The 17886-nt window shown below is 56.1% G+C and overlaps 3 protein-coding genes across 10 annotated transcripts in view; 1 reads left to right on the forward strand and 2 right to left on the reverse strand.

Annotated features, from left to right (window-relative positions):
- DELE1 (DAP3 binding cell death enhancer 1) overlaps nucleotides 1–323 on the forward strand; it is a 20495-nt gene extending 20172 nt beyond the window's left edge. For both annotated transcript variants that reach the window (XM_080398282.1, XM_080398283.1), the window contains one exon: nucleotides 184–323. The gene's annotated coding sequence lies outside the window, so the exon portion shown is untranslated. The remainder of the gene's footprint in view (nucleotides 1–183) is intronic.
- On the reverse strand, nucleotides 196–13428 carry PCDH12 (protocadherin 12; the record flags this gene model as incomplete). Of its 3 annotated transcripts, none has more annotated exons than XM_080398270.1 (5): nucleotides 9630–13428; nucleotides 6763–9524; nucleotides 6146–6240; nucleotides 5066–5217; nucleotides 196–560 (listed from the first exon to the last, which is right to left on the reverse strand). In XM_080398270.1, exons 1-5 carry the CDS (start codon nucleotides 9664–9666, stop codon nucleotides 196–198), a joined length of 3411 nt encoding a protein of 1136 aa, XP_080254396.1. In that variant the 5' UTR covers nucleotides 9667–13428. The 3 variants fall into 3 exon arrangements, with proteins under 3 accessions (XP_080254396.1, XP_080254397.1, XP_080254395.1); XM_080398271.1 differs by having other exon boundaries at nucleotides 6763–7108; nucleotides 7673–13428; XM_080398269.1 differs by having other exon boundaries at nucleotides 6763–13428.
- Nucleotides 13429–13752: 324 nt separating this feature from the next.
- Nucleotides 13753–17886, reverse strand: part of SMIM33 (small integral membrane protein 33) — a 29001-nt gene continuing 24867 nt past the window's right edge. For all 5 annotated transcript variants that reach the window (XM_080398298.1, XM_080398297.1, XM_080398295.1 and 2 more), the window contains one exon: nucleotides 13753–17494. In XM_080398298.1, coding sequence (XP_080254424.1) covers nucleotides 17056–17494 — 439 coding nt within the window. In that variant the 3' untranslated portion in view covers nucleotides 13753–17055. The remainder of the gene's footprint in view (nucleotides 17495–17886) is intronic.

Below are 17886 nucleotides of genomic sequence, written 5' to 3' on the forward strand. Positions count from 1 at the left end.
GGCAGGTAGAAGGGAATTAAACAAGGTGAAATCAGTGATGGAGAAATTTGATGGCATGAGGCAAAGGAAGAAATGTGCCTGTGTGATCAGCCTGGATAAGGATAATACAATGACCCTGTTAAAGCACATGTGTGCACCCCGAATGCAGAAGGAAGCTCTGTCTGACTCATCTCCTTATCACAGCTGCCAAGCTGCCTACAGAACAGGAGCGCTGTCTTCCAGTCCAAGGCTCTTCCCGTGTGCCGACAGCTGCCGCAGAAGCCCCGAGCCTGTTTCATTGTGGACTTGGACCTTCTGGGACAAAATCATTTCAAAGAGGGTGCTCATTTCTGAAAGGAAAGTGCTGGCCAGTCTTGTCCCAGCAGCGTTTGAGTCAGCCCCAGCACCTTTGCCAAAGGTCTCAAAGGTCCTTGGTTTCTCCTGCCTTGCAGCTTCCTCATCCTGAGGTGAATGCAGAGAGTCAGGGGAGAAGACGTTGTCCTTGTAATTACTGGTGAGTGGCAAGGAGAGCCGAGCCACCCATGCTGGGTCAGCAGCCGTCAGCCTCTTGAGGGCCAGCTCTGGAGGGAATGAAAACAAAAGAACTGTTGGTGAGACCTGGAGAAGAGGAGACCACAGGAGAAAAGAGAAAAAGAAGATTTTTTTAAAAATGCTGAGAAATGAGGAGGCTTCCTGAAATCAGCTATGAGAGGACCGATTGTAAACAGGTCTAGAGATAAGCTACCAGCAGCATTTTTCAAACCAGAAGCTTAAAAAAATCAACCAAACTAGAAGTGGTTTAAAACTACTGTGCTTTTTGGGTTTGTTTGTGGGGGATTTTTTAAATGTAATAACCATTAGGATCACTTTGCTTTCTCATTTGTTGCAGCCTCAAGTGGCACTTCACTAAACTGTTAGCAAAGCCCTAGAAAGTGAGGGTTTAGGACTGGCTAAAGGAGAGATGACAATGGAAAGCTTTCAAGGGGGAAGTGTTGGACAGAAAGAAGGTCACTAGTGGACTTCCCTTAAGGGTTGCTCTAGGGTGGGAATTTGCTGTAAGCAGGCATATTGAGACCAAAAAGAAAGGGGTTATTGTAAAAACAATAATAACAGAAGTAGAATGAAATTCTGGATTATAAAATGCGCAGCTGGGTGGTTGAAGACTAGTAACAAAAAATTGAGCTATAAAGTAGTTGTTCATCAATTGGAAACAGATGAGGAGCAGTGGGAGCCTGGTGTGGGTGTTGCTGCGGGCTCGTTAGTGTGCCAGTAATGTGATTCTTCCCTGAAATGGGCAAATGAAATCATACAATATGTTGGTCAAGGTATTCCCTGTCGGCATGAAGACATATTCGTGGTATTGTTACTAGGTCTGGTGAGATCTGATTAGGGGTATTACATACAAATCTGATTACCCATCCATAGGAAAGAGGCTCTGAAAGACAGAAGTGCAGAGAGAGAAAACTTCTGAGATGAAAACAGGAGTGAGTCCAGACTTACGTGATGGACACCCTGAGAGGTAGGGGTTGCTTCGCCTAAGGAAGCAAATGCTCACTGGGGTTCTGACTGCAACCTGTCGTTATTTTGATGAGATAAGCACCGACAAAGGAAATCTTTATGCTTAAAATAGTTTTGGCAAAAGAAGTGATTATAACTGTCCATGAATAAACATATACTGGAAATTAAAGGAAGGACCCCATAGCAGGGTGAGCCTGGAATAGCATCCTCATCAGACGGCAGGAAAGGAAACAAGGGTTTTTGTTTTTTAAGGTAGAGCTTTGCAGTTGGTAAACAAGACTCCGTGATGTGGTGCACAGACGCTGCCCTCCAGCCCCACATCACTTCATTTCCAAAGCATAACCCAGAACCGCTGGGAGGTTCAAAGCGACCATCAGGTTGGCGAAACGTTTTGAGTCAGAGAGCAGCAAAACAATTAACTGGTGTCTGGTAACAAAACACAACAGTCCCAGTCAGATGGCAAGAGCTGGTGGTGGTGTAATAATTATGTGGCTCTGACTTACAAAGTGACCTGTGAAAGGAGGGTCCCCATTCTAATGCACTTATCGTGCTGCTTCCAGAAGATAAATCAATACCCTGCCACAGCCTGGGACGCATGGTCCTCAGTCTGTGGCTAGTCAGTCACTGAGACGAGTCTCCTTCCTCAGCCAGCTAAGTAATTAATCCTTTTTCTCTGAAAAACAGCTGTGTTCTGGGGTGGGATGGGGATGAGAGCCAGGATTCAAACCTGGTGAGTAGAGAAGGGCAGACACATCACTTAAGATTTCTGTTTGAACTGAAGCCCCAGAATACTTTTGTGTTGCTTAACTTCCAGGATTTCTTTCTGCAGTCTCAACATTTTTTCAGTCGCAGTGACTGTTCCTTAAGAGATCTCCCAAGCGTGCTGAAGTCCCATGTTTTTGCTCTAAAACATCCACATTTCTCTTCTCAGTCTGCAGGAAGCTGCTGCTGCATTCTCTGAATATTTTGATGCTTCAGCTCTGGAGCAGGGCACCACAGTAGCCTGCTCACTGTGGGGAGAGCCAACACTCAGTGGGCTGATGGCCCTGTGACCATGAAACCTTGTAATTAGGTATGTTTAATTTGACTAATAACTCTTTACTGCCTTATTTTAATGGTGTTTCGGGAGTGGGGTCGTTTTTATAATCAATAAAGTTATATCTCTCATCTGCTGCTGCGAGCACGCCGTTTCACTGCTGAGAGAGAAGTGTTAATAGACGGTGCTGAGCGTTCAGCCCACAGCTCGATGCTCACAGCATAAACAACCCGAGCACTGGCTGGGACAGATGAGCGGCGCAGTGCCCCCGCTGCGAGCAGCACAAAGGCCCAGCCAGCCTCAGCCAGCTGTCAGGGTACTCCTGAACACAAGCAACGCTTCCTTCCTCGCTCAGGATGCAGGTCCGCTTCTCTGTTTGTGTTTGGGAGAGAAGGAAGGAGTCCAGCAGCTCCCTTGTCTGCGCTCCTTTGCCTTTTTGGGAAGGTCCGGGCTCGTGGTGAAGGTTTTTCACCACTGAAACAGGGCAGCCACTTTTGCCATGTCCGGTGCACCACGCTAGCGTAGCCTCAGCACGCACCACTGATGGTCACTGAAATTCCAGTAATTTGGCAAAAGGTGTGGGGGGGGTGTCCTATCAAATCCAAGAAACATGGGAGATGGCACTTCATGGATATGTCTCACCAGAGCATGGATTTTCTAGGATGCTGCCTGTCTGGGCAGGACTGGATCCTGATGGACATGCTGAGCAGGGCCACCAGTCCCTTTACTGGGGCCAGCGCATGTCAGTATACCCATGGGATGGAGCTGGGCAGCCTGTCTGCTCCCCGCTTTTGGCTGCGGGAGCTTTAAATCTGAGGAATCTTGTAGCTCGTTTCCTTTGTTTGCTCCTTACTAGCATAAAAGGGCAGGAAGGCAAACGGAGAGAGGCAGTGTGGTTCTCCCTCTAAGTAAGAGCACAGCAAATGCTCAACTCTGGAATTAAAACAACCCCAGCAGCAAACCTAAATGAGTTCCTCTTGCTGTGGAGGAGCACAGAGGCTCCACAATGAAATTTCTGCTACAGGACGTGAGTCAGCCCAACTCTTTCAAATTGAAATACCAGTAGAAGAGATTTTTAGAACAAATCAATAAAAGGAACATGTAGGAAATGTCAGGCCCAGATGGTATTCACCCCAGAGTGCTAGAGGAACTCGGATATGAAATTGCTTGGTTTATTAGCTGCTGTTCATTAACTACTGCTGCAAATGAATATGGTATCAGAGGAAGGGAAGGTAGAAATTGTGACATAAGTTTTTAAGCGCATTAAGGTGAATCTGGTGCAGGCAGATTCGTAGAAATCATTGTAAGCGAGACTCAGCCAATAGCCAAGTACCTGCCATTCAGACAAGAACTGACATGGCATTTGCAGGGTGGGGAATTGCGTTTTGCAAATTTGTTGGCATCTTTGGAAGGCGTGAAGAGTCCTGGCTGACAGAGGACACCTGAGCTTGCAGAAGAGCACCAGCCAGGCTCGCAGGGGACCTGAGCTGTCCCTGAATTAGCAGCCAGGTTCTGTTGGGGACTAATAGATATTTGAGAAGCGAGGGTAGGAATGAATAATCTCCCCCACAAAGGGAAGTCATTAGTGGAGTCCCAGAGTATCCATTCAACATAGTGATAAATGACATGGAGAAGTGGATGGCATTGGTGTTGACTCCACTAAAGCACCCAACAACATAAAAGCGGAGAGTTTGCTGATAATACTGAGTGCCATGAGCAAAAAGTGGCTGGTGGACTTCTGAGTCACCAGCTGTTGAATAACTGTCATGGGGGGTGACATGTCATGTATTGATGACACCCCCATCACGCAGAGGAGGAATTTGGGAGTCACCATGAACAGCAACAGAGCTCAGCATGGAGCTTGGGCAGAACAGGAATGAAGAACAAACCAGAAGACCTCCTTAGACCATTAGTGTAGATGTGACCAGAGTTTTGTGCAGTGTTTAGGGTACCACATTTCAATAAAGATACACTAAAATTAGTAACAGGTTGGTCACAGGAGAGGAGACTGGACTGGTTCAGCCTGGTAGGAAACAGGAGTTTGATGGGGCTCAAAGGGTGTATAACATCTCCAGGGACTTGACAAGGACAACTCTTCCCCTTTCCCACTCTGCATGAACTAGGAGACCATGAAATGAAGGGTCTCGGGTCAGCACAGCACATGGTTGAACTGGACTGCACCCCTCCGCAGTGACAGAGGCCAACCTCACAAATCAGCTAAACAACAGCAGATACATCCGTGGGAGGAAGGAGCTACCGAGAGCCACTAAACGTGAAGAAGTCCAACGCGAAGCTTTGCTGTAGAAGACCCTTTGCTGTAAAACTGCCTGGTACCAAAAGCATAGGATGCTCCATACATGCTGTCCCAGCACCTGCCGCTGTCAGAGCCCCCCTAGGAGCCGGTGTGCCCCGGCTTGCTGCAGCCAGCCAGGTTTATCTTCTGAAGTGGGGTTAGTGTGTCATTTGAGGAGATCCCGCTGTTGGAGCCCCCCCACCAGCCCCAGTGTGCTCCTAGTCGCGTGGGCACCTCACCTGCCTGCGGCTCCAGGAGGGTCTCCAGCTCCTCTCCCACCAGCTGCTGCACGGAGAGTTCAAACCCACTCTCGGAATCGCGGTCCTCTGCCTCACTCTCGCCGTGCCCGCTGTCCTTCGTGCTCAGGCAGTCGGTGTCCAGCCCCGCAGCCCTGCCACAGGGACCACAGCACTCGAGTCACACTTCAGCTCTCAGCACAACCCCGCACCACCGATTACTGGGAAGGTGGTTGTCTTTATCCCCCACAAAATGGCCCAGAGGTGGGGCGTGGGCATCCTCTCCGTGCATCATTTACAGTACCAATGGCATAATCATTTCAGTCCCCGCCAATTAATGAGTTTTGGCTTTACTTGGTGGTTTGGGTTTTTTAAAACAGCAGATTGAAATGATGATGAGAAAGGTGGTGAAAGCTTTGTCTGCCCATGACCTGGGCAGGTGAGGACAGGGGGACATGGCAAGGCGGTGGTGAAGCCCTGGCATCCTCAGGAGCATTCACCCAGAGACACCAACACCGTAAAGACCATAAAGTTTGTCTCTGGGAACACCGTCAGCACACAGTTGGGATCTCTCAGTCCTTCCCATCCCTGCTAGCAGCACCTCCCTCACCAGCCTCCTGGCACAGGGACAGATGCCCCAAACTTGTCACCAGGCAACAGCATCTCTAAGAAAGTACCCAGAGACAAGAGAAAACTCATCCTTGTGCTGCTGTCTCCAAAGCTGGGACCCTCTGTGCTCATGAGTGCACCTCTCCATCGCACTTGAACACACTGGTGTTCCCCTGGTGAGGGCAGGCAGATGGTCCGTGGCCATGGAGGAGCTCAGGTGAGCTCGCCCCAGGGAGGAGGCAAAGAGCAGCCCTAGGAGGGAGCTGGATACCAACGGGGAGCCAGGACTAGAGGAGCACATCCATCCCCTGAAGGGAGGACCTACATCCCCAGTCTCAGGTCAGCAAAACTGGGGACAAGGTTTTTGCCTTGTGTGCTGCCCTTGGAGGCTCTTAGGGCCAGTGGGGCTGGCAGGGGCAGGAGAGACACAGGGACACGGGGCGTGGGGAAGGGAGGGCTGAGAGCCAGCCTTACCTGCTGCCGTTCTTGGCCGTGTATTTGTTTCCCCTGTGGTTTGTTTTGGGCTGGAACTGGCCCTGGTGCAGCAGGGAGAGCAGCTGGGAGATTTGCTGTAAGGCAGGAAAAGCCTGTTGAGCCCCGACATCGCCACTCAAGCTGCTTCCTGCCAGGACGTCCCCTCCGAGCCCCCCAGCCTTTTTATAGCATTTCCTCCTCCCGCAGATGGCCCAGCATCCCCGCGCAGGGGGAAAAACAAGCGGCTGGGCAGCCCACCTGGCCCCCGTGCCTCCCCTGCGCGGTCTCTGCCGGCCGTTCCCTCCCGGGGGAAGCGGGCGCAGGGTTGTCCCCTTCTCCCTGAAACAGCCATCCTCCACCCCAGCTCCTGGGGTGTCCTGGTGGGTGTGAGGAGACCCTGCCCATGGTGGGGTGGCCACTGGTCCTACCCAGCCCCTGCTGCTGGGGCACCTCTGCCCAGAGCTGGGAGAAGAGAAAACCAAAGACCATCAGGTTGCACATTCCCACCGCCCCAGGGTGTGCAAGACCTGGGCAAGGAAGGATTTGGGGCAGGGGCTGGGGGGCTGGTGGGAGGAGAAGGGGGACACACCTCCAGCAACGCACAGGGCAGCCCCTACCTGCACCGGGGGCGACTCCATCGCGAACTCCCCAGTGGGGCTCTGCTCCGCCAGTGCCACCAGTGACAACCGGACCAGGCTCCTGAGGATGTGCTGGTGGGGCTGCGGCTGCCCAGGTCCCCCAGCACCCACGGGCTTGCTGGGTGGCAGTGGGGGCTGTCCCGCAGGCCCCTGCAGTGGCTTCACCAAGCTCTTGCAGTGCGGTGGTGCATCTGGGGGGCTCGCAGCATCTTTTGACGGATTTTTCTGTCTGTGGGGTTGGCATGGTCGACGCTGCAGGATGGGCAGGTTGAAGGTCCCCTGCTGCTCATCTGAGTCTTTTTGGGTCCTCTGATTTCTCAGGGTCCTGTAGAGAGTGGGGGTGAGGTGGAGGGGAGGCTGTGGGGAACCCCCCGGCACAGGGGCAGCTGTGCCGGGCAGATCCTCCTGGCAGGGACGGGGGAGCTCAGCCTCCTGGGGCCGGCCCCGGAGCAGCGGGACGAGGTGGATGTCGGTCTTCTGGATCTGCCTGTGCGGCTTCTTGAGCTGCTGCTGCCTGCGGGCATCCTCTGCCTCCCTGCAGTTGTATGCCATGCCGTCCTTCTTCTCCTTCTTACGCAAGGACAGGGTTAAAGCCAAAAGGAGAAGGCACCCGCCCAGGACAGCAGCCAGGCAGATAAAGACCACCAGGTACGGGCTCAGCCAGCTGGGATCCTGGGCTGAGATTTTGGAGAATGCCCCCTGATGCCGGAAAACTAAGTGGACCCGGGCCAGGCTGTGCAGGGGGATGTCCCCCTTGTCACTCACCCGGACCACCAGCTCCTGCTCGCTGCCAGCAAGGCTGCTGGCGTTGCTGGCATTGAGGAAGACCTGCCCCAGGAAAGGGTCCAGGATGAAGAGCCCGGCATCATCCCCACCCACCAGATCATACCGGAGAGCCCCATTGATACCAGAGTCGACATCCCTGGCCGCGATGGTGAAGAGGAAGGGAGTGCTGGTGCATGACGCATTGGTCACTGCTGCAGTCCCTTGGGTGCTCCCATTCCCAGGGACCACCCAGAAGCACCCCGTCTCTGCATTGACCAGGACGGACAGCACAGCTGTGCCTCCCACCAGCGCTGGCGTGGTGATGACAGGTGCGTTATCATTGCGGTCGAGCACAGCCAGCCTGATGGAGACGTTGGATGCCAGCCGGGGATGCCCACCATCCTCAGCGGTCACCAGGAACTCCAGACTCCTCTCCTGCTCATAATCAAAAGCTTGGAGGGCAAAAACATCCCCAGTGGTGGGGTCAATTGAGACCAGACCCAAAGCAGAGGAGTCCGGGATGCTGTATGTAATTTTCCCATTGAAATCCAGGTCAGGGTCAGTGGCACAGACCGTGAGCAAGAAGGCAGGTGCTTCACTGTTCTCAGCAACAGCAACCTCATAGGCAGCCTTCTCGAAGGAGGGGGCATTGTCATTGACATCGCTGATGCAGATGGTGAGGTGCTTCAGCACAGCCAAGGAGTGGTCACCCTGGTCCCGCACCACCAACGTCAGGTTGTACTCGGCACGCAGCTCCCTGTCCAGCGTGGCGTTGGTCATCAGCATGTAGCTGTGGCTGTTGGTCCTCTTCAGCCTGAAGTGCTCGTACCCTTGACTGAGGGAGCAATGCACTTGCCCGTTGCTTCCCGAATCAGGGTCGCTGGCCGTCACCAGAGCCACGAAGCTGTCTTTGGGGAGCGCTTCTGAGAGCACAGGCGCCCGCGCGGCCCAGGTGACATGGACATCAGGAGCGTTGTCATTGACATCCAGGACTTTGACCAGGATCTTGCAGTGCGCCGGGATGGGGTTTGCACCCAGGTCCCGGGCTTGCACATCCAGCTCGTAGGCATGGGTTTCCTCGTAGTCCAGTGGGTGCTTCAGGAAGATGCTGCCCGTGCGGGCGTTGATGCCAAAAGCATTTAGCACTTCCAGGGGTGCATGCCTGCTCAGGCTGTACTCGATCTCCCCATTGGGACCCTGGTCGGGGTCGGTGGCTGTGACCGTCACAAGGAGGGTCCCGGGCAGAGCATCCTCCTGAACCTCGACCGTCAAAGAGCTCTCTGCAAAGACGGGGCTATTATCATTGGAGTCGAGAACAATTACTTTAATTAAAGCGGTACCTGATTTTGGTGGCTCCCCATGATCAGCAGCCGTCAGCACAAGGTCGAAGGAGGAGTGCAGCTCCCGGTCCACTTCTTTAACGACAATGAGCTCTGCATGCCTTGTCCCATCAGAGCTGGAGACAACCTCCAGAGAAAAATGCTCACTGGGGGAGAGGGTGTAGGAGCAGTGGGCATTGGGGCCAGCATCAGCATCCAGGGCTCGATCCAGTGGGATCCGCGTCCGCAGGGATGCGCTCTCTGACATCTCCAGCTCCAGCTCGGGCGTGGGGAACTGTGGCGCATTGTCATTGATGTCCAGCACTTGCACAGCCACATGAATCAGAGCCAGGTTTTGGTTGGCCAGCACATCGAACGAGACCCAGCAGGGATCACTGTGCCGGCACAGCTGCTCCCTGTCCACCCGCCCAGCCGTGCTGAGCACCCCATCCCTGCTCCCCACGTGCAGCGGGAACCTCCCGGGGGTCTCCATCAGCTGGAAGGTATCCACTGTCTCGCCACTCTCGCCCTCCTCAAAGTGCTCAGCCAGCGTCCCTATCACCGTTCCCAGTGGCACTTCTTCAAACACCCGGTACTGCACCGTGAACGTGGCCACCTCCTGGGCATCGGCGGAGAGGAAGAGGTACCACCACAAGGCTGGGAGATGGAGAGCGGAGCGGCTCAGCAGCATGATGCTGGCAAAGCCCAGCACCCCGCTGCCCCGGCCCGCTGCTGTGGGCTTGCCCGCCTGCTGCCGCATACCCAAACGGTCCCTACGGCGACTGCACATCCTTGGCATCCTCTCCCATCTCCAAGTCCTGTGGGTGCCAGCCACCGGTTGGAAAGGAGAAAAAATCCTGCGTGAGTCTGGCGGCTGTCCCCCACGCTGCCATCATCAGGGGACAGCCAGGAGAGCCAGTTGTTCCCCAGGCTGAAAAACTCAGCCCGGAGCAGAAGGGACTGTCACCGCCACTGCCTCAGCCGGGGAGCAGCAGCCAGGCCAGGAGGTGGACCAGCGTGTTTCCTATGGAAACCCCACCTACAGGAAAAGGGAGGACCGGGCTGGTACAAAGCGGGGTGGGGGCTCGTGGGGCAGCGTGGCTTCCCAGCTGGGAGAGGGGTGTGAAAGTGCCCTCTGTTCCCAACCAGCAGGGACCACCACCTCCGCCTGCTGTCACCTGTAAAACGTATTTTACAGAGGTCCTGCAGGCAGACCCTAACCCATCTGCAAAGCCTCCTGTGTGCCTCGGGAAGACATCTGCAGGGACCGGTGATGATGGACTTCAGCTCTTGCATTAACCCAGAGGCTCGTTCCCCATGCCGGTAGATTACTGACTTCATTTTGTCTAAATCCAGCACACAATCCCTGCTCCTTGCTGTCAGTTTTGATGGCAACATGCCCATGTCACCTTTTCCTACATATGGCTTTTGATTATGTCACGGCTTCATTTTCACCTGGACACACCAAAATGAGCTAATGAATCACTGGGAGCGTTGCCACATCAAACACAGGCAGGTGGGCACAGGGGAAGAAAGGAGGCGCTGGCAGATGTGACCTGCGTCCTGTCAGGCCTGTCCCCATCCCCTGCATCCGTCTGGCCTGGCCAGCCCCCCCGGCTTGGCACATGCTCTGTCTCCAGCTTGGCTCCGCTTTGATTTCCCCAGCCTCACTCCTCACCCAGCGCTGATTCAGCACCACCAAATCCCTTCTTTACCTTATTTCAGAATCTCACCCCGAGCCCCCACGCTGGGACAGCCTGTGCAGCTGTACCCCGCTCCCTGGCCAAGCTGTTCCATGTGTTCCTCCTAAGCAAGCACGGGAGCGGGCAGCGGGCTGCCTGCAGAGCCCAGGTACCCCAGCCTGGGCTGCACTTTGGGTCTGGAAGGCATTCGGGACCAGGAAGGTCAGTGCAGAAGTTTCCTTGGCCGTTACGGAGAGCAAGAGCATCCTCGTGGCATGGTTTGAGCCCCACCAGCCACATCATCTTTGTTCTGCCCCCCATGTCTACCGGGCAGCTACTGGTATCCCACCGATGCCCATCTTGCCCCTCTCCTGCTTTTCCAGCCTTGATGGGGCACCCCATCCTATTCCCACCCCTCCTTGCTCCTCTCACAGCTCTCTTCACTTTATTATGGTAAATTTTAATGCCACAATGAACAGCGCCAGCAAGCCCACCCCAGTGCCGACCAGCCGGGTCAGTGCCACCGCTCAGCACACCGGGGAGATGGAGCAGCACAGCTCAGCCGTGGCAGACCTGGTGCTGCTATCCCTGGGCTCAGTCCCAGCGCCAGGTGACCTTTGCCAAGTCATTTCCCTGCTTTGTGCTTTCGTTTCCTCCTCAGCTGAGCAAAGCCAGCACACTGGCTCTCCCAGAGGGATGCTCCGGCGCTCACTGCTGCCCGCAGAGCTGCGGATGGAGAAGCGGATGTCTCCCAGCCCGTGCCCTGCTTTTGGGGGGTGGGGGGTGGGGGGTACTTCCTTCTGGGGGGAGTCTCATCCTTCCACCTCCCTTTTTTTATGCCTTCCCTTTCAGGGATGGAGAGGAACAGAAGAACCACACTGAAATATCACCAAGGAAAGGAAATAAATATTACACCTGAGAACTGGGGGGTTCCCCAAAGAGCCCTGCAGGACCTCTCCTTCTCCCCACCACCTCCCAAGCCACCTGCAGAACAAGCCAGCCTCACCATGTGCCCCATGTTTAACTCACCACTAGTGTAATGGGAGGCCTGTTCCCCCCCAGCGCTGCGCCCACGTGTGCTGGACCCTGCTTGGTGGAGTCCCCCCCCCAGTTGGGGGGACAATGCCCCTTAGGCTGCTGCAGCCCCAAACGGCTCCTTTTCCTCCCCAAAGGCAGTGAGGCAGATGGGGGGTTGGGCACCAGTTTTCTCAGCCACCACAGGGAGGGGCTGATGTGACAGTCCCGGCGCTGGGATGAGAAGTCACAGTCACCAAGATGAGGGCGATGACCCCCCTCCGAGCACTGTTGCCACCCCCACACCCCCCAGGCCGTTCTGTCCCCATTCCAGCTGTACAGATACCAGCACCGGTGGCAGATCTAGACTGCCCAGGAGACAAGGAGCTGGAGGAGCTAATGCATTAATTATTACGATGCTTCAGGAATAAATCCCTGTAGACCAGACCTGTGACCCCAGGCCATCAGGCCATCGGCAGTTTGCAGGGAAGGTGGCTGCAGAATGCTGCAAAAGCATTGCTGAGCTGCAAACCATGCGGCTGCGTCTTGGGGGAAGATGGACAAAGTAATGCTGACAAAGAAAATAGAAAAGAAAGATGGAGTTGAGCTAAGACTTGCCAGAAGCATCGACAGTAAAATGGGATCTGGTGCTAGAAGCAGCACAGGTCTCCTGCTCACGCACAGGCAGGTTTCCAACGCGCAGGTGCTTCAAGACCTCCATAGACAATGTGTCTATGAACATAAAATCTCCCCCCTAGGAGCTGGCTGCACCTCAGACCTTCATTTAAAGCTCGGGAAGAGCATCAGTTCTACCCAGTTATTGCAGCAGTAGTCTTCAGCTTCTGTGTGATGCAATTAGTGCCCACAGCAGATGTAAATGCAACGTGCTGGTGTGAAATCCATCTCCTCTGACGCCCAGCTGGTCTCCCGGCTCCAGAGCACGGACGCAGGGACACCCGAAGCTCCCGGGGTGCAGAGCTGCACTCGAGGCACCACACGCTCACCATCCATCACACGGCAGAGCAGCCCGGCCGTTATTTTGGGTGCCGCTGCACAGGGGGGGTCTGCACGCCGGGTTTGCCGGTTTGGGCTGGCTTGGCCTGAGCTGGGAACCACACGCTGCACTGCACATCGCCGGTGCCAGCAAAAGGAGAAGGGAAGAAAAACTTCTTCCAAATCCAATAATGAAAAACAACATCCAAAGAAGAGTTCAAAACGAGCACGGCTAAAGACGTACCAGGCTTGGGGCTCATTCGGGTGCTCGGGGCTCTGCCGGGGCGCTCTGCCAGGCTCAGCTCCGCGCCTCGGAGCACCAGCCCCAGCAGCAGGATGGCTGCAAGTCTGGATGGAGCGAGTGGAATACGGCTGCTGCTCACGGGCTGGTGCCTCACCGGGCAGCGCAGCTTTTTCCCCTCAACTGTCCCAGTTTTCAGCCCTTCAAAGACAGGATTCGCTTCTCTAGAAGCATCGCTCCCTTTTCAGCAGGAAAAGGGGTTTTCTCAATCCATCCCTGTGCGTTTGCTGTCTGGGGCGCTGGGTGCAGGTGCACAAGGCAGCCCAGGACCTGCCCGGGCCGCAGCTGTCTGCAGGGGCTGGGGAGGCTCCTGGGGGGCTCTGCCCGGGGAGAAGGACGTTGTTCCCCCTCTCACCCCGACCAGCGAGCGCACAGACCTGCAGGAGGCGGATGGACCTTCGCTCAGGGGCCCCTGGCTCATCTCCATCAAACCAGACGGTGATGCTGACCGCGAGCGACCTCCACACGCCGCCAGGTCCCGCCCCCCACCCGCCAGGTCCCTCTGGGCCGGGCTGCTCAGCACCTCATCCTGCACCGCAGCGAAGACCTGCCTGTACCCGCTTCCAGCCCCCCCCCCTAGCAACGACCCCCTCGCACCGGGGAGCCCGAGCCAGGGGCATCCCCCCGCAGAGGGGCTCCCACGGAGAGGGCATCCCCCGCAGAGGGGCTCCCCTCGCTGCGGGCTCCCCCCACCCCCCACCCCCACCCCCCCGCCTGCAGCTGCTCCCTCCGCCAGCAGAGCCCACTGCTGCTCCACGCTCGGCTCTGCCGCAGCCCCCGGGCTCCCCCCGTCCCGGGCAACGAGGCGCAGGGAGCCCCCAGGCCCTCGGCAAGCAACAACCCCCCCCCCCTCCTTCCCCCCCGAGGGTCCCCGCCCCCCCCCCCCCCTCCAGCAGAGGCCCAGGGTGGGCTGAGCCGGCTGCCAGCGCCGCGGGCGGTGATGGCCGTGCTGCCCCTCCCCCCCAGCCCCTGCCGGTGCTCCGGCCCCCTCCCCCAGCCCCGCACCCCTCGGGCAGCCCCGAGCGGAGCCCCCCGCCCCCAGCGCCGCCCCCACCCCCCCCCGCCCCCCGCCCGCCGAGCGGGGCGCTCCCCTGCCCCGGTGCCTCCGCCCGCTCCGGCCCTGCGCCCCGGGGCTCCCCGGTGCGGGGGGGGGGGGGGGGGGGGGGGGCGATAAGGGGAGTTCCTGCTGCTCTGGGCGCATACAAAGGTTACTGTTAAGGAGGGGAAGAAAGTTCTAAGTGAAATAAATTGGAACAAGTTCTGCGTTTGAATAGAGAGTGATATCGTTACAATAATTTGCACCCGCAGCCTCTGCCACTGGCGAACCCTGATGTATTTTACAAAGATTTGTGCTACAAAGAGCAATCCTGTAAGCGGGTACCGGTAGAGCTGGCCAAATATAAAGGAGGAGAATCTATAAAAAGGACATTTTATTGTGCAGGAGGAAGCGATGAGAAGCGGAGCTGAGATGCAACCCTTGGTGTCCTGCCGGAGGAGGAAGCTGGCAAAAGAGCATCGCTGCTTTATATGATCTAGTTTGCCATTATGAATCTTACAGTAATTTTTTCCCCTGTATTTCAAAAGGTTATATCTCAATATCTGTTTGCAAATGAAATACATGGCAAAAATCCCCAAGGCTGTAACGTAACTTCAACAGTAGATCTTTCAGAGAGGGCCATATGGCTCCCGGGCTGCTGGCACCTCCCGGGCGGGGGCTCGGGGCGCAGGACCCGGCCGGGGGAGCAGGACCCCGCTCCCCACCAGCGTTACTGGGGTTTGGGTTGACAGCCTGAGCTACCTGAACATCACCAAGCGCTTTGCAGCGCGGGGCTCCCCGCTCCGCCGCCGTGTAAGTGATAGATCTAGGCCACAGCATGCTGTAACACAAATCAGACCTTTACGAGTCCCCAGCGGCTGCAAATCAATGAGTTCTAGTAATAATTACCCATTTTATCTTTCTCTTTATTAATATTTAGATGTTTTTAATCTTTTCTTTGCAAACATGATGTTTCCCTGCTGCGGTTGTCCTTCAGTGGGAGCTGCCACAAAAGCTCCTGCTTCTCAGATTAAAGACTGCCTTGAACCAAGCTGCTCCCCGATCTGACACGACACAGCCACCAAGGTGGGTGACAGCACTGCCAGCCCACCCGAGCGGGTGACCCCGTCCCAGTGCACAGCCCGTGTCCCCAAGTGGCGGTGCCACCACCCTGGGTGCCCAACTCACATCTCGGGCTGGGTGCTGGGGGGGCTCAGGCTCCTGGACAGAGCCCTCACCCTTGGCATGGGTGACCCCCCCGGACTGGCACCCTACAGCCGTTGCTTAAAGAGACGTCCCTGGCAGGTGGTCAGCTCTTTTGCTTGCTAATTAGGGGTGTATAAATTAAAAAATAAGCCCTGTGTTGACCTGCAAAGGGAGACAGGACTCTCGGTACTTTTTCAGTTGAAATGACAGACCCGATCTCCTCTAACACAGGTGTGGGAAAGCTGATAATGCGTCACCTCTGGAAAACAAAAAGGAGAAAAATCGAAACAGAAAACAACTCCCCAAAAAAGTAATATAAATTATGTTTATTGTAAAGACCAAAATTTTCCAGCAAGTCCAACCACTACATATCTTTAAAGTAAGTGAGAAAAAGAAGCTGGAGATAAGTGAGAGGAAGGATGCTGGAGCATCTGCCCTGTCTGAAATACCTCCAGCACCTGGAGGAACAGGTAAAAGAACCAGTTTCTTGTCCGTCAGCGCACAGAGGGACCCATGCTGGGTATGCGGCTCAGGACGGACACGGACCTGGCCGTTCTGTCCCAGGGTGGGGAGAGGCAGGAGACGTATTTTGACTTCTGGGACTCTTCAGCAGAATAAATCCCTGAGGGTGATCCCAGAGGCTGCGCTCACTCCCCAGGGACAGTCCTCCGAGCCCACACACTGAAGAAAGGCCAAGTGAGGAGAAACAGAGACCAATTTCTTGCCCAAAGAGATGCTGGAGGCACTCCTCCAGCAGCACAAAGACTCCCAGGGCTGAACAGGTCACCGCAGTCTGCTGCCACCGGGAGCCTTATGGGGCTCAGGACATTTCACCTCTCCCTCTGCTCCCTCTGTGCCATCTCAACGAGTTTCTTCCCAGGGTGACCGAGCCATATCAATACCCATCCCACCACAGCTGGCTACACTAACCCCACCATCGCTCCCTCCCCAGCTGGGACATGCCCTGCTGCTTCCAATGCTGAAACCTCCTGAGTCCCCGGGTCCCCGAGCAGAGCCTCCCTTGGCACAGGAACGGTAGCCAGCAACGGGGACAATGAAGATGGCCACAGTGAAAATGACCTCAGGTCTCCCCATCCCCACTATTGTGCACAGAGGTGCTGCAGGCTCTGCCCAGAGATCCAGGCCCATCTCCACCGGTGCCAACACCTCGAGATGTTCAGCCAACATACAAACTGATGTGCCATTATCACCTCTCTTGACCACCGTGTTGCCTCTCTTCTCTCACCCACCTCCACAGGGGGATCGGACACGTTATCCTCTGCTGTTGGCTCCACCACTGGAACACCAGCGTGGGTCCAGGTGCTGCCTCCTCTGGCTGTTTGCTGGGACGGGCTGAGCCCGCTGCCAGGGCTGGCAGGAGGGAGGACAGCGTTTCAGCCCTCCGACGGAGGAAAAGGGGTAGTGGCATGGAGGAAAAGAGGGGCTGGAGGCTTTTCTGTGCCATGTAAACAGCATAATGAGGACACTGTGCATGTGGAAACATCTTTGACCTGAAAAGCAAGTCCAGCTGTCATTTCCAGCTCCTGCCAAGGGCGAGCACAGGCGCAGAGCCCCCCAGCTGGGGCAAGGACCAAGACAGCTCTCCTGGCCGCTCCCAGACAACATGGGACAGGTAAAACCAGGGCGAGAAAAAACAGAAGAGATGCTAATGCTGTCCCACGTAGGCTGGCCCAGCCCCAGCACCTGGGCTGGGGACCCAGCCCTTGCCTGGGGACAGTGGCACACCCCCCAGCTGGACTTTTGGGGGTTGATGATGGGTCACCACAGTGACACTCAACCTCCTGGCTGAGCATACCTGGTGAGAGGCATAATCCCGGGGAGCCACAACCTCTGCATGCAGGAACTGGTGAGTCTTAGGCTAAGCTAACATCCCAGTCACTATTTTTCCAGCGGGACATGGTCCCTTGAGTCCTGCCCAGGTGGACCACAGCCTTGTCACAGGTACGTGACCTCGATGACATTGGGCTCAGTGCTCCTGCAGGGAAGGTGATGCTTGCAGGAGCACTGGCAGCTCACACCGGCCACATCCACGCTGGCCAGCTCCTGCTGGCAGGGCTGGGCAGGCAGCTTCTTCTGGGAGCCCAGCTTCTTCCAGTCCATGAGGTGTACCCCGTTGTCCAGGTCCTGCGGCATGGGCTCGTGGTAGAGGGTGATCTGGACGGTGCGGAGGTGAGGGCCATAGTGCACCGCAATGATGATGAAGACAGCCAAGAGGACGAAGATGACGACGATCACTGAGATCATGGGCAGGGCGTCCGATTTCTTCGTCACGCTCCTGACAATGGAGATGGGGGTGAAGGCAGCTGCATCCTGGGGCTCAGGCTGTCTCAGCTGGCTGCTGGGTGAGGACGTGTTCATGGCTGAGCAGGCTGACCTGGGACAGAGGAAGACAGGGTGGAAAGGGGTGACTGCTGAGCAGAGGTCATCCGATGTTCTTATCTCCTGCCTGCACCTGCAGTGGCCAGGGAATGGGATGATCCCATAAGCTCCTTCGGGCTTGTGGGACAGGGTAAATTTTGGTGGTTTTATCTGGGATTGTAGGACGGTGCCCCAGACACATTGAGCGAGGGAGGTGATGCCCTATGTCCCCTTGTCCCGGACACCTTCACCATGGGGCTCTCCCCTCCCCACTACACCTTGTTCCCTGGTGGGGAGCCCTCCACCCTCCCCTCCGCTCCCAGCCCCACGGTGCCAATCCAAGACCAAACCCCACAGGGACCTCCCTGGGAGACCAAACCCCACCAGAACACTCTGCGAGGCATCCCT

Source organism: Falco punctatus (assembly GCF_963210335.1).
Source record: "Falco punctatus genome assembly, chromosome: 8".
Lineage (NCBI taxonomy): Eukaryota > Metazoa > Chordata > Aves > Falconiformes > Falconidae > Falco > Falco punctatus.